The 22,073-nt window shown below is 43.0% G+C and overlaps 2 protein-coding genes across 5 annotated transcripts in view; both read left to right on the forward strand.

Moving 5' to 3' along the window:
• Window positions 1–10,161, forward strand: part of mast1a (microtubule associated serine/threonine kinase 1a) — a 72,377-nt gene extending 62,216 nt beyond the window's left edge. For 2 of the 3 annotated variants that reach the window (XM_037092347.1, XM_037092365.1), the window contains 8 exons: window positions 123–286; window positions 2,589–2,833; window positions 3,127–3,384; window positions 3,491–3,723; window positions 4,167–4,289; window positions 4,398–4,534; window positions 4,832–5,019; window positions 5,229–10,161. In XM_037092347.1, the coding sequence (XP_036948242.1) occupies window positions 123–286; window positions 2,589–2,833; window positions 3,127–3,384; window positions 3,491–3,723; window positions 4,167–4,289; window positions 4,398–4,534; window positions 4,832–5,019; window positions 5,229–6,934 (3,054 nt within the window). In that variant the 3' untranslated portion in view covers window positions 6,935–10,161. The remainder of the gene's footprint in view (window positions 1–122; window positions 287–2,588; window positions 2,834–3,126; window positions 3,385–3,490; window positions 3,724–4,166; window positions 4,290–4,397; window positions 4,535–4,831; window positions 5,020–5,228) is intronic. The other variant, XM_037092357.1, reaches the window with a different exon arrangement.
• Window positions 10,162–12,479: 2,318 nt separating this feature from the next.
• On the forward strand, window positions 12,480–21,331 carry atg4da (autophagy related 4D, cysteine peptidase a). Of its 2 annotated transcripts, none has more exons than XM_037112839.1 (11): window positions 12,480–12,870; window positions 14,475–14,742; window positions 14,857–14,940; window positions 15,286–15,459; window positions 16,220–16,565; window positions 16,695–16,759; window positions 16,908–17,059; window positions 17,173–17,251; window positions 19,053–19,129; window positions 19,305–19,424; window positions 20,068–21,331. In XM_037112839.1, exons 2-11 carry the CDS (start codon window positions 14,526–14,528, stop codon window positions 20,245–20,247), a joined length of 1,494 nt encoding a protein of 497 aa, XP_036968734.1. In that variant the 5' UTR covers window positions 12,480–12,870; window positions 14,475–14,525; the 3' UTR covers window positions 20,248–21,331. The 2 variants fall into 2 exon arrangements, with proteins under 2 accessions (XP_036968734.1, XP_036968742.1); XM_037112847.1 differs by having other exon boundaries at window positions 20,086–21,331.
• The last annotated feature ends 742 nt before the right edge of the window (window positions 21,332–22,073 follow it).

A 22,073-nucleotide genomic window follows, 5' to 3' on the forward strand; every position in this document is an offset into this window, starting at 1 on the left:
ACAAACAAAATAAATGATTACAGCTAACAAATAGCTGTCACCCCTCTCACCAGCTGTATTTTCCAGAGCTGTTAATAACTAACGGCCCAAATGGTTATTGATCTGACGGTGTCCCCCTGCAGGTGTACAGCAGCATGGAGCATCTATCTCAGCTGGAGCAGAAAGCGACGACCTCCGTGTCCCGTCGGGAGCACAAGGGCCCGCGGGAGGACAAGGTGACCAAGAGAGAGAGCCTGGGAAGCTTCAGCATGAGAGACAAGAGCTGGAGGACTGGATCCCCCGAGATGTGAGTAGTGGGCTTTATTGAACGAATGCTTTGAGAGGCATGTTTGTGATTTCTGTTTGGAAGTGAGGTGGCATGTTTGCCTCAGATAGCACTGAGTCAGAAGGTTCCCCGTAGGTTTTTTTTTTCTTCTTCTCTTTTTTAGCAGCCTAGCTGTCACACACCTCAGTGTGCCTGAATAACGGCTTTCATCCTCACTGACACAAATTCTGGCACTCTTTATAAAAAGAACTTTGTGCGAGTGTGAGTTCTCACTGACTCTGAGTGAACAACAGATCCCACCTCTCCAAAGTTTAGAAAACTAGGAAAGGAAAATGTCCCACAGAAACCCCAAAATGTGTCATTTTTTTCAGAATTTGCAGATGAATAATTCAAATGTAGTGCTTGTCTTACTAAAAGTGCGTCATTTTCCAGTTGCACTTAGGGATAATCATTTGTAATTTCAGGACTATTGAACACAGGTGATGTAATGCTGTCCCTCAATAGTGAAACTGTTAACTCACAGTTATTAGCATACATGAAAAGACCTCTCATTATCAGTTTTTAGCCCACCCAAATGAAATATTTACTCTCATCTTGGGTCTAGATTAATTAAACATAATTCTGTTCTGTTATTATGCTCGTCATGCTCTGAGGCAGCTTGCAAAGTCTTCGACCTGCTGCGTCCAGACTACATATTATTATCTGACACATTGCTGATTGAGAGCACACAGCAGAAACAGATAACTCAATTTAACCTCAAAAATAAGAAATCATAAGTCTGGTTTTCAATTCTTATGTAAATTACAAATCAATCATTCATACATTCTATATTCATAATCATTAGAAGGTTTGATAAGGTGGAGGTGGCTCATCATTTATTACCCTGCATATTGGATTTTTATCTTCTTCCATATGCAGTGTGAATTATCAGTATCAGGCAGCTATGATTACTTTTACATTGCAGCTCATTACATTCAGTCATTTCCTTAAATAAAGGGGCCCTGTGGAGTTTTTTTTTTTTGTCAACAAACAAAAGCTCTGTTAACATTCAGTGTTACTCACCAAAACAAATTGCATTAATCACTGAGCTTTTTAACAAATGTGTTAACTGTATTTACCTCCACATTTGCAAAGCCATTATTTAAATTGAAAAAATCCTTTTTTTTATATACATTCTTTTTTTCAACAAGCTGTCTTCTTCATCTGTTCTGCTTTTGCCAGCGTCCTGCAACATATCTTGGCACATGTCCACCACCTGCTGAACGCTGAAATAGTCTGACACCATTGACAGCACGTGTCCTCATGTGCATGCACATCACAAATCATTACCTTTCCTTTTTTTCTGTGTAGCCATGGTTGTGGCAGGGCACTAGCTATGGCACTGTATCAAATTGAAATATCTCAGTTATAGCATGGATTGCCATCCTCAAATTCTGATCCCCAGAGTTTTTGTGGTGCCACCATGAAGTTGAAAATTCTGGTTTTAAGTGACAATGCACCTAGAGCCTTGTTCACCTTTGCTTGCAAAAATCCACCTTGGATCAAGTGAGGGGCTTCTCTCCAAACTCCAGTCAAGCTGTCAAATCTAGGCCTTGTTGATAACTAACCCTAACTCTAACCCTTACCAAAAGTATGTTACCACATCACTATTTCTTGCCTAAAACCTTATCAGGCTCATATTTTCGCAGACTATTTAGCTACAATAGAGAAAGATTGTGAACTGCAAGTGGCCAGTATTGTTCCTGTACTGCGGTAAAAAGGCTGAAAACTTGTTGATCAAATTGAAAAACTGTAGTGTTGATCAGCCATTATCCTCTTCATCATCTGTTTCTCGCCTTAAATGTTTTCAAAAACAAATATTAGTGTACTGTTTGGAACACAATATTTCCTGTTTCAAAACAGATGCCGAGCCAAAATGAAGCATCGCCCAAGTCTCAATACATCACCCAGCAGCTTGAGGGTTTATTGATCAGTGAGGCACAGTGCATTCTGGTTGTTGTAGGTCTTCTAACTTTTGACCAAAAGGGGATACCACAGCCCCTTTTCTCTGGTCATGTTGTGCCAATTTAAAATATATTTTAGTCTTCCTAATGTGCAGACTACCCAGTTTTTAATCAAAGGGCCATCTTTCCAGTGGTGAAATACTTCTTTAACTGAGATGGCGAACATAGCAAAAATAACACCTACTATGTATAGGCATTTTAACATTATCATTGTAAGCATGTTGGCATGCTGGTTAGCATTTAGGTCAAAGCACCGCTGTGCATAATTACATCCTGACTGATTCACTGTTTGCATTCACTGTTTCTGTGTCTCCTCGCAGGAAGCGCTTGTCTTGTTCAGAGTCCCTCTACATGGAGGGGGATGCAAGCCCTCCCCTTGGTGCTCGTCGACGCTTCTCAGCACTGATGGACACACATCGCTTTGCCTCTCCACAAGACGGTGAGCCGGACTTCCTCTCCCGTCAGATGCCCATCAAGGTCCGTGGAGCCTCGCTAGATGGGACCAGCATCCCCTCACCGAGCCTCCTGGAGCAGAGGAGCAGTCTGAAGGAGATCAACGGAGCAGGTGTGTGAGCAGGGGGAGTCTCTGAGGTAGGGAGAGGTTGTGAAGGCAGAGAGGGCAAGGAGAGAGAGGGCAAAAGGGAGGGTGATGAACAATAAATCAGACAGAGACAGCAAGGGGGGGGGTAAGAGCAGAGGAAGTGAAAAAGCAGCCTGTAACACCTCATTACATGGCTGCTGCTGAGTGAGTGGGCAGCTGGACAATTCTCAGCACTGCTATTTTCACCTCTGAATGCTACTAACACCAGGCACTAACTTAAATAACTGTAATTTCCACCTGCTTTGACTTCCACACAGATAAATCCCCAAGACATGGAGAGACAGCGGGAGTTACCACAGCCATCAACACTTTATCCCCAGGTCCCGCAGCAGCCGGCCGCGACGTGATGACTCCCCTGTACGACCCTCTAGGGCCGCGGGCCACCAACGATCTGGTCCTCCGCAGGGCACGCCATCAGCATTTGTCTGGTGAGGGAGAAAAACGCAACTCCAGACCTGGAAACAAGGTCATCAAGTCGGCTTCTGCCACGGCCCTGTCTGTCATCATACCATCAGGTGAGAGGCACGAGGAAAGACAAGAATGACATCTTTTTGGGAATATTAGTTTGTTTCACCCTTCTACGATATCTAATTTCTCTCTTTAATCTCTGCCGGCCTCCAGTGGAGCAGCATGGTGGTTTCTCTCCTCTGGCCAGCCCGATGTCTCCCCACTCTTTCTCGTCCAACCCATCGTCCCGCGACTCTTCACCCAGCAGAGACTTCTTCCCAGCAGTCAGCGTGCTGCGCTCACCCATCACCATCCATCGCTCTGGAAAGAAGTACGGCTTTACTCTCAGGGCCATCAGGGTCTACATCGGAGACAGTGACATCTACAGCGTGCATCACATTGTCTGGGTAAGAAACATATAGTACATATAGTTCGAGATGTTATGTACTGAAGCTGAAGTTAGTGACCTTACATGAAGGTGGTGCTGTCACATGTGTGTTTTAAAATCTAGGCATTAAACAGGCACAAAGAAAACAAAAGACAATGAGATTGCAGAACTAAATGTTGAGGAGCTGGTGAATGAGTTCAGTTTTGGGGCACACATTTCACCTCTTTGATGTGTAATTTCTCTTCTGGTTGAAAACAACCTTCACTAGTATTATTTTCAGTCCAACGGAACAGAAACAGTAAATGCCGTCCTTTAATCTGGCTGCACATTAGTGAAGACTGAAGAAGTTCAGGCTCATCTTTGGATTGATTGTTGTCAAAATGCTGTGCTATTAATGTTAACATATAACTTTTTTTGTTGTGTTATGAATTACATTTTAAAAATATTTTTGTGAATTGGAAGCATGTGGAGGACGGCGGCCCCGCCCAAGAAGCTGGCCTGTGTGCTGGTGACCTCATCACCCACGTCAACGGGGAGCCTGTCCATGGTCTGGTCCACACTGAAGTGGTTGAGCTCATCCTCAAGGTACTCTCGACTGAACTGTTGGAAACACTTTGTAGGTCCACCTGTTTCTGTAGGTTTTTAATTAAAGGCATTACTGTTGGAATCATTTAATGTCATTGATCTGTGCAGAGTGGGAACAAGGTGACAGTGACAACCACACCTTTTGAAAACACTTCCATTAAAGTGGGTCCCGCCCGCAAGGCCAGCTACAAGTGTAAGATGGCCCGACGAAACAAGAGGACCATGGGCAAGGAGAGCCAGGACAGGTACAAGCTTACACACCTGCACAGTTTCCAACTGCATAGCTCTTTAATTTAATGCATTTTGGTTGTCTAGCATGAAATGTCAAGATCTTTCAACATCCTGTAATGCAACAACAAAGTGAGTTATAAAATAAGTGCACTGTGATTATCTTGTGTCTGCAAGTTGATTTTCATCAGGCAGAAAATCTGAATGCTTCTGAACATGGAAGAAAATGTCAAAACCACTGTTGTAGTCTTTTTAACATCAAGTGCTCAAAATTCTTTTTCACCCTGTCTTTTTTTTGTATGTCTTTCCTGCAGTAAGAAACGTAACTCGTTGTTCCGTAAGATCACGAAGCAGTCTAATCTGCTGCACACCAGCCGCAGCCTGTCCTCTTTGAACCGCTCTCTGTCCTCCAGTGAGAGTCTTCCTGGCTCTCCGACTCACAGCTTGTCTGCCCGGTCCCCGACTCAAGGCTACCGCTCCACCCCTGAGCCCTCATACCTGGGTAGGACACAAGATTGGAAATTAATTCCTGTTTAAAGGTTGTACTGAGGAAACTAGATATATTTTTAGAAACATAGAATTGAGAGTTTTCCAAATGGACTTGCAGAACAGAAAGTTTGAGCAACCCATAAACTCTCTTTCCTTTAAAATCATAAGTCTGCCTTTCCTTCAGGTATTTTAAATTTGACTTAATCTTCTTTTTTCCTTCAGGTGCTTCTTCCCAGAGCAGCTCTCCAGCTTCCAGCACCCCAAACTCCCCCGCTCCATCTCAGCACATGAGGCCCAGCTCTCTGCACGGCCTCTCTCCTAAACTCCACCGTCAGTATCGCTCTGCTCGTTGTAAGTCAGCTGGTAACATCCCCCTGTCCCCGCTTGCCCACACACCCTCCCCTACCCAGTCATCACCGCCACCTTTGCCCGGCCACACTGTCGGGAGCTCCAACACCACACAGTCCTTCCCCGCCAAGCTCCACTCCTCGCCTCCGGTGGTTCGCCCCAGGCCCAAGAGTGCCGAACCCCCTCGATCACCTCTCCTCAAACGGGTGCAGTCAGCAGAGAAGCTGGGCTCGCCCCTGACCCAGTCCAGTTCTACAGGAGGGCTGGGGGGTCCGCTGAGGAAGCACAGCCTGGAGGTGCAGCACTCTGAGTACCGTAAGGACGCCTTCCTCTGTGAGCTCGGCCTCCAGAGCCTGCTGGAGACAGAAGGGGAAAACCTGCCTCCTAATCCTCCTCCCCTGCCTTCATCCTCAACCACCCCAGAGACCGGGGTCCTGAAGCCTGTGAGGAGACTCGGGAGACAAGAGTCACCCCTCAGTAGGGAAACGCTGCTGGCCGGGAGAGAGAGGGAAGAAAGGGAGAGAGGGAGGGAGAGGTCGAAAGAAAGGGAGATTGATACCGCAGCAGTTCTGGAGAGATTGGGTCGAGTTGGAGCGACAGTATCTCAGTCATCCTTAACAAGAAAACCTCATACAGGTGAGCTGCCCCTGGGCTCGCAGGCTGGTCCAAGCTCCAGACTGGGTGCAGACACCCCGAAAGCAACAACTCCTAGCACCCCTACCAAAACAACAGGAAGTCTAGGTGGTCATATGGGGCCTGAAAAGAGTCTGATTCCAAAACCGCAGGACCACAGGGAAGCCAAAGATGTGTCATCTCATAGTAAAGATCCCCGGGAGCAGCTAGGGATCAGAACTGAACCAAAGCAGGATGTTAGCAACAAGTGTCGGCCTGGTTTACCTGGTATCTTCACCAAGAACTCTGCTTCTGCTCCGGATAAACCCATCAGCATCGGTGCAACAGTGACAGCAGGTCCTCTCAGCATGAATAAAACCTTTAAACCTTCAGGTATGGGGGACAGCCTGCGAAAGGCTGGAGCTGAGAGCAGTGACTCAAGGACTCCAGACCTCGGCTCCAAGAGCCCCAAACTCCCAGCTCGCATTCTTGCACCGGTCGTCCCCCCACATGGGCAGCCGCTCTCGCTGGGCAAGGTGAGGCAGGGGCTCGGGCCGGTCAACTGTTATCGGGGAACCCTAGACTGGGAGGACAAATGTCGACTGGAGGTGGTGGAGGAGCATTCACCTTCTCCCTCTCCCTCCCCGACTGCTGTCACCCCCTCCCTCTGTGGACCTTCCCTCTGTAAGTCACGGCCTGTCTCCCCTGGTGAAAAGACGAGCTTCGTGAGCCAGCTGACCACCGTGGCCAAAAACGTCCTTGGGCCAATCAAGCTTGGCTCCCAGGAGGGGGCCAAGAGCAAAGACCAGCAGACTAAGGCAGTGGAGGAGAAGCAGGGAGGCACAGCAGGAAGGTCTGACACTTCTGCTGGAGGTCGTGGGGTTGTTGGGACTGCAGTGGTGACACAAAGTCCTGCTGGGTCACCGTTAGAGAAGGCTGCAACAGGTGGCATCCCACCCAAAATGTGACCCCATGGGGTCCCTAAATGGGATGTTAGTAGAAAAAGAAGATGCCTTTTTTGGAAGAACAATGCAACAGGAGTCAAGCACTTACAAACAATGTACATTCCAGTTTCAGAGTATATGAAATGTTATTTATTGATTCCAATCATTGACTGATTCTAACTTAAAAGCAGGAGTAAAATAATCTACTGTAAAGGTGCATTATCTGTTGATTTTCTATTATAAAGTATTTAATAAGAAGACTCTTAATGTAATGTGGAACACTTTATCAGATGTATATGTGTGTGGGTCTCCGTGAACGCATGTCATATGGTATGTACTGTACATGTATTATAGGTACAAGAAGGTCAAAAAGTGCTTTACCGATCAAAACATGCTGAATACTGTGAATACCAAATCCAGTCACTCTATTTTGTCTTTCAACCAGCCCTTTCTTCTTTTACTGCTTAACAACGTGACAATGAATCAGGGGGATGGACACTGTAATATTTGCGTCAAACAACATGAATGGCATGCAGTCTCAGTTTAGGGAGAGCGACAAGATGATTAAGCTCATTTTGGTCTTCATGCAGCAGTTTGCTGTGCTGATATGCGCAGTCAGACAAAGCCAAAGCAGGCATTCTGTCAGTGGATGTCACATCAGACACTGTTTGGCTCTGTCTGTCGCAGGGGATTGTGTGTGTGTGTGTGTGTGTGTGTGTGAAGCCACCTTGGGTCTATTTCTGGTGGTTCTTGAAGGCTATGTCCTGCTGCAGAAGAAAGCAGGGTTGACAGAGCTCAGGCTCAGCGCTTATCTCCCCTTCGCAGGAGGGCTACCACAGCCCTTTTCTCCTTCCGACTGCAGCCTCCACACAAACACACCCGTACGCACCCTCACATTGCCACGGGAGGCAGCAGTGTCAGCAGCTGATTTTCATGCATTTAAATCCACACCCCTGTGGTCCATGGATGTGTTTGTGAGTGAGCGAGTTAAGAAATGTGGAGTGATTACACTCGGCACAGTTGACTCTGCAAGGGTCACGACGGGAACCAAACTGGAAATGAACAGAAGCAGTCTGGCGCCGGTAACAGTCCTCAGCGCTCTGATACTTTATAAAAAAGTCACACAGGCACAGAGATGATTGCTTACATGAAAGTAGTGTGTAAAAAAATAACTATAAGCACATATACAGTGAACCCATGTGTTGTTTTGAGCCAAAACAAGAGAAGCAGGCAGTCATGGATGTAGCATACTGTAATTTGTTAAAGGGCTCTATAGTTAGGGTTTGTAGGGTTTGTGGATATGGACATGGTACAGTATATCACAATGAACCTGTTACTGTAAAAACAGTGTCATCAAAATGATTGTTGTTACAGTACAAGCTAGGTAGTCAAGACTGATTAAAGAAAAGCTCACATTTTGCTATGTAACATACTGATAAAGGTGTTTGAATCTATCATCTCAGCAACGTCCTGACAAGGACGAACAGGAAAACAACTTTCTTTCCCACCCAATGGTCGTACTCATCCTCAATAGTTCATTCTTAATATTGTACATAATCTTATGCAAACCACTGACAGCTGTGTGTGATGACTGCTGTCGCTAATACTGCAACAAGTTGATTTACTGAGTCCGGGCAGAAAGTAGGGTTTAAACAGTTTAATCCAGCTTTGATCTGATTAAGCTTTCAAAGCTCCACAAATGTAAACTGATTCAGTCAACAACAGCAACCGCACAACAAGCCTGAATTTCAGCATCTGACATTTATTTTCTAGTCCAGACATTCGTCCCAAACTAACTAGTTTTAACTTGCTAAATGTTCAAGTTTGCTCTCCAGCGTTTGCTGTCAGCTATTTTGCGCGAGGCACAGCATTCTTTTGGTTTTACCTGTGAAAAACAACAAGCTGGATGAAGCAAAACAACTATATAGTGCTACAAAGTTGAAAGTTCCATGCGTAGTATTGACAATATACAATCTTTTTACATAACCCGTCGTTAAGGGTGCAATATGTAAAAGTTGAATAAACTGTCAATAGAATGTGAATAAATGAACAGTTTTGACCTCATGACCTCATGTGTTACAGAGATATCTACTGAAGTTAGTATGCTAACCAGCAAGCCCTGCCCCCTCCTGGTCCAAAGCTCCCTAACACTGCCCCAGTGCTCCAAGCTCCATGTCCGGACTGCTAGCTTCCCAGCTAACTGAGCTAACTAGCTAGCCACTGCTACAGTGTGTGGCAGTTGGTGGTTACTCTGCTAATATGCTGCCCCCTGTTTGTTATGAGCATGAATTCAACAGCTGGTCAATTCTTACATATTGCACCTTTTAGGAGTCAGTTGCATTACAATGTACGGGTCTACCTAAAGACCAGTGAGTCTATATTGATTGTAATCCATCCTCAAATCTAACAATGTTTAAGGGTCTAACAAGGATTTTAAAATCCCCATGCAGCACATGCAAATTTGACATTGTACTCTACTGCCCTCCAGTGGTTCAAAATATCCACAGTTAATGGTCATTTCCAACCCTTTAGTGTAAGAGTTTCTGTCAGGAAGCCCAGACCACCAAAATACAATGGATGCTATCAGCCATACATGGGGTTACTGAATATGCATTTATGTTTCTAATGACAAACTATTCGCAGTGATTATCAAATGAACACTTGAAACATGACTTTATTCCTATTCTGTTGTTGTGTTCTTCACGTGACTGTTAATTATATCTTCTGGGATAGGGATTAACATTTTTGAAATACACTGTCTTATATATTCTATTGATAGGAGGGAAGTTATTTTATATCTTGATGTAATAAAGGAGTCATCAGGTCAGCTCTGATCACCTGTAAAGAAAAAGCTAACTGTAATGTAATCTTATACAGCTGTTCTGCCCACTTTCAGGCCTTTTCCCAATCAGTGGTGTCTATACTAGTGTTACATGTCTGAGAATCTCTTTTTTTCTTTTTGTGATTCAAAGAGAGAGTAGTATGCACTTTATTTGGGAAAAGAAAACCTTCATTTTGCTGGTATTGTTTGTAAGTTAATTTGAAGAAAAAGTAAATATACTGTATACAAATATGGATTCTACAAATGAACACAAAAGTCCAAGTATAAAAAACATTCCACATTTCTCTGTTCACTGAACGTGTATTTATTTGTACCATGGGGCATTTTTGTTTGTGATAGATGTGATTCAAATGCAGACACCTGAAGTGCAGTATGTGGAATAAAACTCTGATATTTGTTCCAAAACTAATCTTGCGCTCTTTATTTTGACTCTACAATACAAAAACAAATCTTGCAGCAATCCATATACAATCGTATCACTGTAATTCATTTTGTTGGCCACAGTTTACAGGCAGGAAATCATACATGAAAGCAAAAAAGAAAAAAGAAACATACACTATATTACCAAAAGTATTCGCTCACCCATTCAAATGATCAGAATCAGGTGTTCTAATCACTTGGCCTGGCCCCAGGTGTATAAATTCAAGCACTCAGGCATGCAGACTGTGAAACAAGACATTTGTGAAAGAATGGGCCGCTCTCAGGAGCTCAGTGAATTCCAGCGTGGAACTGTCATAGGATGCCACTTGTGCAACAAATCCAGTCGTGAAATTTCCTCGCTCCTAAATATTCCACAGTCAACTGTCAGCTCTATTATAACAAAATGGAAGCGTTTGGGAACAACAGCAACTCAGCCACGAAGTGGTAGGCCACGTAAAGTGACGGAGAGGGGTCAGCGGATGCTGAAGCGCATAGTGCAAAGAGGTCGCCGACTTTCTGCACAGTCAATTGCTAGAGAGCTACAAACTTCATGTGACCTTCAGATTAGCCCAAGTACAGTACGCAGAGAGCTTCATGGAATGGGTTTCCATGGCCGAGCAGCTGCAGCCAAGCCACACATCACCAAGTGCAATGCAAGGCGTCGGATGCAGTGGTGTAAAGCACGCCGTCACTGGCCTCTAGAGCAGTGGAGACGCGTTCTCTGGAGTGATGAATCACGCTTTTCCATCTGGCAATCTGATGGACGAGTCTGGGTTTGGAGGTTGCCAGGAGAACGGTACATTTCAGATTGCATTGTGCCAACTGTGAAATTTGGTGGAGGAGGAATTATGGTATGGGGTTGTTTTTCAGGAGCTGGGCTTGGCCCCTTAGTTCCAGTGAAAGGAACATTGAATGCTTCAGGATACCAAAACATTTTGGACAATTCCATGCTCCCAACCTTGTGGGAACAGTTTGGAGCGGGCCCCTTCCTCTTCCAACATGACTGTGCACCAGTGCACAAAGCAAGGTCCATAAAGACGTGGATGACAGAGTCTGGTGTGGATGAACTTGACTGGCCTGCACAGAGTCCTGACCTGAACCCGATAGAACACCTTTGGGATGAATTAGAGCGGAGACTGAGAGCCAGGCCTTCTCGACCAACATCAGTGTGTGACCTCACCAATGCGCTTTTGGAAGAATGGTCAAAAATTCCTATAAACACTCTCCTCAACCTTGTGGACAGTCTTCCCAGAAGAGTTGAAGCTGTAATAGCTGCAAAAGGTGGACCGACATCATATTGAATTCTATGAGTTAGGAATGGGATGGCACTTCAGTTCATAGAATGAGTAAAGGCAGGTGAGCGAATACTTTTGGTAATATAGTGTATCATAGAAGTCATAACTGTAACCTAACATTTATTGTGGCTGAATTCCATCAAAGCTTTCTTTTTCAGGACAGGTATTGTTCGTTCTGGCTCACTTACATGGCTTTCTTCACAGCCAGTGGGTGTTATTCTGAAATAGAAAAGTTCAAATTAACAGACCTCTTTCACAGCATTTTAGACCTCCCAAAGACAGGTACAAGTAGGAACAGTATTAGCTGCTGCGCTGCAGTAATTGCTGTAATGAAGCCATCATTAATGTTATTAGTGGCAGCTGTGCCTTTCCTGCTGTGACAAACTAAAATGCCTGCTGAGGTCAAAGTACAAGTACAATATCAACAGAATTTTAACAAGAAAAGAGAAACTGTGACTTTTCCTCAAGAGAACATGTTTGTCAGATACAAAACATGGCAACACTTTTATATGAGGGTGACCTTGTCTTTCGTGTGTAGAAACTGACAGTGTGGCCAAGTTTGACTTGCATTTTATTTTGACAAGTGAAGCACCCATAAAGATATTCAGGTGTAAATATAATTTATCATGTACTAATTTGTTTGACTTTCTAATTGGGATGTTACAAAACAAATGTAAGAAGCAGTGCCTTGGTTCTTTCTGAGACGAATCAACTAGTGCAAGCAATGATGAATATGCACCATTACATGTGTTTCCTGCTATAACAAAGCAAGTTGTCACATGTGAAAAAAACCTATGTGGATAAAATGTTTGTAATGCATTAAATATGTGTAGCACATATCACTCTTATATGTATACAAATAAATGTCAATTATCTATTCACTATCATGTGATCTGTAGCCTATGTTACAGATTACATAACTCCAGAAGCGTTAAAGTCTATTGCACTAATACCATCCAATCAGCTTTCTCACAGCGATTACTTCGACCAATGGCGTTGCGTCAGGAAAAGACAACAGGAAGTAAATACCCTCTGATGTCAAAGGGAGATGCTAAAACGGCAGCTGGTCGGTCAGGGAAGCAAAACCCGCTATGTGCTGGATTAACTTCACAGCAGTGTTGTAAACATTAACTCCGTTGTCTGTTGTATGGACGAACGTGTGCCGTCCTGGCATCAGCTGTGCTTTGTTGTCAGAACAATGGTGAGTCCGGCTTGAATGCTAGGTAGTGCAGCTAACGCCGGGAGCTAGCGTCTAAAATGCTAAAGTTAGCTAGCTTTGGTAAGCTAGCGTAGTACACTGAATTTATCCGTGAAGGACTGCGGTCGTGGGCGAGGACAGGAAATCCCTGACATGATTCAACCTACTACGAAGTATCGACCATCTTAACCGGCTTTTACAGCAGGTACGTAGTTGTAAGCTAGTGAATTGTATCTGAAAGATGTGTTACTTAAAGGAGGTACAGTTACGGCGGTCACTTGATTATCAGGCTTAGATAGAAGAAAAAACATCTAGTTTATTATGTTACATTGGCGCCTTGAGAGCAGACAAATGCACTGAATCTACTCAAGATGATCTATCTTTCGTGCTGCGTCAAAAAAAGTAGCGTCGTGACAGATACATGTCTGCCCTGTGGTGAGTGATCGTGTTAAGCGTGCGTGCTCAGCAGCTTCACTCACAATGATGATTAATGACAGCCAGCATAATCAGATGACTTTAAGAGAAAATGCCCGCATGCCGGTTCTCAAATGCTAATCACATGATGGGTGTTTTTTTTTCTCTTCACTGAAATGTTCCCATCATTGCAATCGGTGATTGCACACCGTGTTACTGTTCCCTGTTGAAAGTACGACTCATCAGTTTCATGACAGACCATTGGTTGTTTGTGTGCATTGTGAAACCAGTGGTTGACGACGGGTGACTTTAGTTAACACTGACGGTGTTTTATTTATTTATACTTTTCAGGAAGTGAGGACTAGTTTTTGTCTTACAGACTCGTTGTTGCACCAGTTTCTTTTACAGTGTAATACGTCAAGGGGTTTCAGTCAGGGCTGCAAGTAACAATTATTTTCATTTTTGGTTAATTTGTAGAGGACGCTCTAGCTGAGTTGATCTTCTAGTTCCTCTCAAGTATGTAGTGAAATATGCTTTACACAGTTTTGCAGAGTGCAAGGTGGCCTTTTCACATAGCACTGCTTTTATTTGACCAACAAAGTCCAAACCTCAAACATAATTGGTTTAGTTTAACAGCCTACAGTTTCCAAGGTCAAGAGTGAACTTTCACATTCGTCACAGTCTGGTCTCCTCATTGAAAACAAATTCAAAGCAGCACACGGTTGTTCATGGACTATTCACTTATTTGACTTTTCAGCTTTACTGCCACCAGCCTCGCGGTCTGCTTCATTGGCAAGTAGTGCTTGATCAGTTGTCAGAATATTTGCAGGTGTTTTGTAGCATGCACATCAGCACAGGCTCTCAACAAGTTAATCTGTTACTTCAGTCTTCAACTTCACCTGTCATTGACTCTGTTATGACCTTATGAAAAAACTGCAAACAAGACCGTTGAAGATTGATGAATCCGAACTGAATTAACCTCATGTCTTGCTTACTGAAGAGTATGAGATTGGACAACATAAACAAAGATGTTCTTTGCTTGCTGGAGGAGCCAGCTGGTCAGGTCAAGTCAGTTTTGTCCATGTAGACTCCCTTAAGAACCGTTTGCAGGGAGAAACCTCACGAAGAGAGAAAGAAGATCTCCCCTGCAGGAGAGACAGGCAGTATATGTTTTATATGGTAAAGAATGGTGAAGTGATTATGTGGAGAAAAAAAAATGAAATATTAGCCTGTATTCAGTTTAAAAAAAGGTACAGACATGAGAAGATATTAAGTGTAATACGGTAAGTCAAAGAATTTCAAGCAGAGTGTAAAAGTGCTTGGAGTGAAGAATGTGAACTTAGCAAAAGTCAATAATTCACCGGATCTCTGACTGTCTTGTCTTTCCTCTGTCAGTTCTGTGTTGCAATGAGGAGTAGCAGAGTTCAGCTCTGAAGGCTCAGAGGGATGAACTCCATTTCCCCCAGCGCAGCGCAGTACGTCGGGGGAGTGATGCAGGATGAGCTGGTGGAGAGCCGGAGGCAGCAGCCCCCCGAGCGGCAGGGCAGCTTCGGTCTCCGGCTGCCGCAGACACCGGATCCCAGCAGAGAGACAACGGGAGAGCCTGATGAAATGGACAAACTGAAGGCCAAACTGATGTCAGCATGGAATAATGTCAAATATGGTGTGTAATCAGTCTTTAAGGCAGAGTGTGTTTTGAACGTCTGACAAATCCTCAGTCAGCATTCGATAATTGCTACTTTGTCAATGTCCATTTTCCCTTTTCCTCTTTCTGTAGGTTGGACTGTTAAATCTAAAACGTCCTTCAACAAGATCTCACCAGTCACTGTCCTAGGACATTCCTATCTGCTCAACAGTGAAGGTAAGATCAAAATGCACCAACACATCTTAACAATCAAAAGTATCTGTCAGTAGATGCTGTATTTCCGTTCCATAAAGAAAGATGTCAGGAAGCAGCAGACCCCAGGGGTTGTTGTGATGTGTGTTTTGGTTAACCATAGCTGGGTAAACCCTCTTCTTCTGAAAGGATGACAGCTTTACGTTAGAGACTGGTTTGCTTTTATTTCACACACACATTAACAGATCTTTCTCATGTCAGATAAACATTATGTAATTCACAAATATTTGTTTGCCTGAATCAGTTGGAGATTCCTCCCTTTTTATTTTTTTCTCTTTTTCATCCTCCCTCTTTTTCACTTCATCTCAGACGAGGTGGACCGGTTCTGTCTGGCTTTCGTGTCCAGGATTTGGCTGACCTACAGGAGGGAGTTCCCTCAGCTGGAGGGTTCCACCTGGACCACAGACTGCGGCTGGGGCTGCATGCTGCGCAGTGGGCAGATGCTGCTGGCACAGGGGCTCCTGGTCCATTTGATGCCCAGAGGTTTGTATATCTGCCAGTTCCACAACTCTGCTTTCACCCTCAGAAAATACAGGTCAGTTTTAATCAAAGAGGCACTACGTATCAGCCTGTCTGGAGCATTTTGAAAGGCAGTTTGATCTTGTTTTTCTTATTTAGTGTCTTGTGACTGATAATTGGGCTGATCTGATTTCTGACTTTCTTATTTTCTTTTTTTTGCCAGTTTTATGTTTCAAAATGTTTGAATCCAGTGCATCATCACTCACCCTGGTCTTGTTCATCTTTTCATCTCTCATTCGGCTTTCTGTGCTTTTCCTACTTTTTATGTCTCTACTGACAATTTTGACTCTGTCACTCGGTTTATTCTGGTCTGTCTCTCTCTTCTTTTGTCCTTTTTTCAATCGTCTATTTTTAACACATTTTTCATGCCTCATTTCTGTTTTATTTCTGTTTCGTTTCTTTTCAGACAGTGTGTGTCTATCTTGTGGCTCCTTATGTGCTGCTTCTCTCTTGTGCCCTGTCTCTTTTGGTCTTTTTATTACATTTTGTCCTTGTGTGCTCATGCCGTTTAGTATGGCCCTCAACATATCTTATATTCCCTAGATCTTTAGTTCGTCTTTTTTTTGTTTGTTTTTTTAAACAAGAGACATTTCAAATTGCTATAAGATGGTAATGCATTAGTAAAAATGGCAACACATGTTTCATCTGTAGTTTTCTGGCCAGGGTGTTTAAAATGCTTCTATAATTCTTGATTTTTAAGTGCAGGACTTTTTGTGCTCTGTAGATTGGGCTTGGCCAGATGCTCAGCAGCTCACCGATGTGGACTTTGAGGTGTTTCGACCGCGCTCCCCAGCTCGGGCTGGAGGGGTCCCCATCCCATCCTTTGGCTCTCCACGAGGATCCAGCGCCACTGAAAAACCTCTGCCAAATGATCAACCACCGAGATGCAGCCAGAGAAAGAGACCGGAGTCTGCGAGGGAGGCCGAGCCCATCCATCACAGGCTGGTCACCTGGTTCGGGGATCAGCCCTCTGCACCGTTTGGGATTCACCAGCTGGTGGAAATCGGCAAAAGCTCAGGGAAGAAGGCTGGTGACTGGTATGGTCCCTCTATAGTGGCACACATCCTACGGTGAGGGCATTTGCAGAGGCGCTGTTTTGTTTTTGTTGTTTTTTTTGTATCAGCAAGACTTGAACTATATCCTTACATGATTAACACAGTTGACACACTTTGACTGGAGTTATGGTGCTTATCTTTCAGGAAAGCGGTGGCCAGAGCAACTGCAGTCCACAACCTGGTTGTATATGTGGCTCAGGATTGTACAGGTGAGAGACTTGTTGAATTTAAGTGTGAGAGGTGATTTCAGAGTTTTTGTTGCCTAACTCAAACGTGCTCTTTTGAAATATCCCACTTAACGAGGTCTTTTATTTCTGTGCATTCATATCTTTCTCATCGTGTTTCTGTGCACTGCAGTGTACAAAGAGGATGTGGTGCATCTCTGTGACCTGTCACGCAGCCAGACGCCCCCCGATCCGTCCAGCCAAGCCTGGAAGTCTGTCATCATACTGGTGCCTGTACGGCTGGGAGGGGAGGCCCTCAACCCGTCCTACATCGAATGTGTCAAGGTCTGAATATTACACCATCCATCAGCCCCTCTAATGCTTCTGAAAGAATTGTCTCATTTAACTTCTCTCTTATATTGTTGAACTCATTGATTTTTTTTTTGGTTAATTTGCAGAACATCCTTAAGCTGGATTGTTGTATTGGAATCATCGGAGGCAAACCGAAGCATTCTCTTTACTTCGTTGGCTTTCAAGGTGAGAACCAGAAGGCTTTTGAAAACCACCCATATGTCTGTTCCACACTAAAGTCTCTTAAATCTGATTTTAAGAAACATGGGAGACCACAGATGGATATAACAGATTTATTAATATTTCAGTAGTATGAACGCACATGATTCAGACACACCCTTATCATCGTCTACTAATGTCCATCTGGTTTGGGAGAAAAAAGTATTATTTTTGGCAGCCATGTTTCTGTTCTAGATAAGAAGAAGGCAAAATGTGGTTGGTGAAGCTTCCTGCTCAAATATGTTTGCTACTTAAAATTTAAAAAAAACTGACTTCGATCTACTCAATAATGATAGGAGTATATCAGGAAACCCCTCACACACTACAGGATCATTTGGACAGATTCTACTCAGACCAGCCTTGAATCAGGAACACTCCTGAACTTGTTGGGACGGGTAAATCCGACCCAGAATCTGGCCAATTTCCTGTAGTAAGGGGCCAGCATTATTTAGAGAAATGATCTGGTATTGGTTTGTTTCAGCATTCAAGGTCCAGGACCGTAGAGTAGTTAACATTTATGGTGTTATCCTATCTTAGACAGAAAATTCTGGTATTATCAAATTACAGTATACGTGTACTGAACATGTTGCACTCCAACTTCTGCCTCTCTTCAATCTTCTCGCTCCAGTTTGTCTCACGCTTCACTCATCTGTCAAGGGTCAGTTAACTTAAAACTCAGGCTGGTTAAACATCAGAAGAGAGACGCTGCTGTGCTTACAGCTGTGTGATAGTCAGGTGAAGACAAGAGAAATGGTAGTAGCTACTTAGGTAGAGTCTTCTTTTATATAAAAGTCATAAGAATGGCTCAGCCAGGATAATAATTCTTCATATCAGCACCTAACTTGTGTGTAAACAAGCAGATTAAAACTCAGACCATTCTATTTAACAGATAGAAATGTGTCAGTCATACTATTTTTCAGATTACTTTCAGTTGTGCATCATCTCCACTTGAGTTTAGTCAAGCTGAGAGACTTCATTCTGTTGGTTGCATGTTGGCTCCTAATCATTAGTTAGACTTACTACAAGCAGCATACCGTGACCATGGTTTAAGTACAATCATGCACTTAAAAGTGTTATAATATTCAATAGCAAGTGGGAGCAAAGGCAACTTCACTTTCACCTCATCTGCTACTCTCTCTTATCAGGATAGCTGTTAATCTTTTTCTCAGATACTTTACATGTTTCGCTACAGCAGTTCCTTCAGTATTGTACGATAATAATAGTGCCTGACACTCGATGTAGATGAACCTCCTTCAAATGTTCATTGCTCATTTTTGCTTTATATAGGCCTGATTAAAATATAAAGACAACATGTTATCTAATTATTTCACATTTCAGTTGGAAGGGAAATAAAGTAGAGCATGTCCCTCGTTAACTAGCAACGAACAACCTACGCTGCCCAAAATATACTTCTCAGTAACCATTAATTTCCTCTTACTGAAAAACATCAATGCGACCCCTTAATAGAAGAAGTGAAATTTGTAAGGCAAACCAGACATTGTTGCACAGAAAGAGGGATTGGGCTTTTTTTTTTAAAGAAATTTTAACACAATGGTACATTTTTTGGTGCCAGTATGTAATGATATTTAAAGGAAACTGCAGTTTATGGTTCCTGGCATTGGCACCACCAAGGAAAAGATCTAAGAATAGGAAAACTGCAACTATATGGCACAGCCGTTCATCTGTTTCAGGCCACTTGACAGCTTGCGATTTTCTAAATAGCAGTGTTTTTAATTCCACTTCCTGACTTCTCCTTGTTGTCTTCTAGATGAGCAGCTGCTGTATCTCGACCCTCACTACTGCCAGCCTGTGGTGGATGTGTCACAAGTCAACTTCCCACTGGAGGTAAATCGCACTCTCACTCCAGTCTGTCTGGCTTTTTATCTTGCTTATCCCAGACCATATTGGACTTGGATCATCTGACTTTCATACTCAATAGTGTTTTGACTGTACACGCCATTAAAGATAACATGCCCTGTCATGAACTTTTATTGATCTGTCTCCTTTTGTCACGTTCTAGTCATTCCACTGTAGCTCTCCCAAAAAGATGCCCTTCAACCGCATGGATCCCAGCTGTACCATCGGCTTTTACGCCAAGAACAAGAAGGAGTTTGAGTCTCTCTGTTCTGCTGTTACTGAGGTGACTTTTCACACCATCTGCTCACCATCTGACTCAAATTTAAAAGCATGTAATAACACAAGAAAAATCAAATCTGAAATTTATCTGATGTGAATATGTGGTTAGAGTTTGACAAATCAAGTGATTATTCTTCAAAGGTGCTGTGCTTTCAGACAAAAAAAAATCTGCTTTGTGTTACGATACCGCAGCTCCACAAGGAAATACTGCTACAAATGAGAGTTTTGTTCAAAAAACACAAAGATACCAACTTGATTTTATTACCTCAATCTCCTATAGCCTAATATTACTGCTGTTTAAAAAAAATGCATATACATGTTAATTTCTGCTTAAAAGGGGTGCAAGATGTTACATTTACTGCTATTCTTTACTTTTGTATCTTGTAAATTGTATATCTTTTGATTGTTAGAAGATGGATCAAACATAAACCAAGTAATTAAAAGCATTAATTGTAAATGTAATTGACCGATTAAATGATGATGCAAATAATAATTGGTTACAGCTCTAGTTTAATGGCTCAAAAACAAAGGCTTGATTTGATATATATCCATGTGCCTTGATGTCATTTTTGCAGTCGAATCAGCTTACTGAGTTGCTCTGAAACATCCTGACAGTTTGTGTTGACCATGTTTTTTCGTCCTCTTAGGCCCTGTCATCGTCAAAGGAGAAGTACCCCATCTTTACCTTCGTTGAGGGCCAGGGTCAGGATTATGGACTTGAGGGTCACAGCAGCAATAGAAGTGGACCTGCTGCCCACATCCTGCCCCCTGGAAATCAGTTCAGGAGTAACAATAGAAGAAACAGTGATGAGTTTGTCTTCTTGTAGGCAGGATGCTCTGTCAGCTCTCACCAGTAGGTGGCGGAAGAGGACACCTCATTTCCTCTCAAAGGGAACATCTCGATTCTGTTGGTGGTGGACGTGACGCTTTTTGTGTTTTATCGCCTTCACTGGTCAACGGAAGTAAAAACTGTGCGGCTTCTGTCATCACCTTTTTGTGTGGATGGGTATTATAAGCTAACAGGCATTAATGGGTGCTGGCTGGAGCATTATTTTACCAGGCAGCGGCAGGTTTTTCAAAACGTATCATGGTTAGAAATGTGTCAAGTACTTGAAGTTTTCTTGATTCACTTTATCACACACCTCAACAGCCTCAGATTTGATCATTTGAGTAAAATTAAGTGTACAATAACAATGAACAACTGTGTTTCTGTCCTGGTGTGAACTGGACACGCTGAAGTTGATCACTGGTCTACATGATACAGGCTCACTGGTCAGGTGGGGTGAGGGGGGGGTGTGTTGCTTGATAATGTTCCTGATTTGTATCACATACCTTCTGCTGTACACCTCATTTTTCATCCCTCACATTTATTTATGAATGTGTGTTTGCGTGTGAGTGAGTGTGTGGTTAGTGTAGTGTATTTGTTTTGTCTTTAATAAGTGTGATAATGTATTTAGGAAGCTGTCAACATTCTTCCAGGAACATCTTGAACAGATGGGAATACACTCTGCTGTTGCTGTCTGACCTGAATATCACACAGATGACCAGGATGTTGATCTCCAACAGGCTTTTGCACTCTGTTATTGATCTTTAAGAATATAAAACACTCTCCAATGTTACAATGCTCCGAAAGAGAAACTCACACTCCCAGGTTGTCGGTGAAAACAAATGACCCCCATCAGTTGGAGTTGGATGTGTATCCTTACCTGGTAAACTGGCTTGTCCCATGAAGAAGTTATCAGAATACATTTGCAAAGTAAAACCCACAGTCCTTAAGACCAGCCCAAGCTGAATGGAGTTTCTGCTTCTGTTTTGTTCGTCCCTTTTTTACATGAAGGCTACTACTGCAAGTTGCACTACTACTGTTATTAGATTTGTTGTCCTGATTAAACTTCAAACACTGGAATCACACTTTGCTTGTATTTCATGCTTTATTAGAAGAGTCATGAGTCTGAGACAGCATCAACTTCTTCTGCAGTTCCTTTCTGTAGTAAACTGGGCAGTTCTGGAAAAGAGTCCACTCTTCAGAGCTGGTACGGGGAACTTAAAAGTTATGTGTTTTCATGTTTACCCACTAATGACACATGCGTGACAAATAGCTCAGCTATTTAGACAGAAATGCCTTTTATGAATTGCTGCTGATGTTATTTTGTGATGACCATCCAACCTTTTATTAATCTCGGTTGTAATGAGTGCAATAGCCACCCAAAGTACGAAGACGAATCAGAAGGCGCTGTGGTAAATTTAGCATTGGTTCATTAGAAATGAATGCAGGCTTTGGATTGGATCACAATATTTGTTTTGGCAATTCTTTGCTGTATAATCATGTGGATAATGTACTGTAATGTGGATACAGTGACTAAGGGGGTAAAGACAAACTAGTAGAACAAGTAGAAGCATCACGTAAGTTCAGAAAATGATATCACTTTGCTGTGAGAGTGACTTAAAAACCAGGGAAAGTCTTGAAAATCTTGAAAAACTGTCATTCCAATCCGTTTAAAGATTTTGCTCTGCAAAATTCACTGGAGAAAGGTATAAAATAATCTTCGAGAGGATGCCTTTCCTAGTGTTTTATTTATAGTGCTGAACCAAAGTCATATGTCCCAACTGCTGAATACCCAAATGTATAAAGGGAGCACACACACAAGTCTTC

The sequence above is a fragment of the Acanthopagrus latus genome, chromosome 1 (assembly GCF_904848185.1).
Source record: "Acanthopagrus latus isolate v.2019 chromosome 1, fAcaLat1.1, whole genome shotgun sequence".
In the NCBI taxonomy this organism is placed as follows: domain Eukaryota; kingdom Metazoa; phylum Chordata; class Actinopteri; order Spariformes; family Sparidae; genus Acanthopagrus; species Acanthopagrus latus.

What these genes read in the sequence shown, in the direction of transcription:
- atg4da (XM_037112839.1), top strand. Translation starts at nt 14,526, where the DNA reads ATGAACTCCATTTCCCCCAGCGCAGCGCAGTACGTCGGGGGAGTGATG. An exon ending in ATGGAATAATGTCAAATATG is followed by an intron (nt 14,743 to 14,856) that starts GTGTGTAATCAG and finishes CTCTTTCTGTAG; the next exon opens with GTTGGACTGTTAAATCTAAA. An exon ending in TCTGTTCTGCTGTTACTGAG is followed by an intron (nt 19,425 to 20,067) that starts GTGACTTTTCAC and finishes TCGTCCTCTTAG; the next exon opens with GCCCTGTCATCGTCAAAGGA.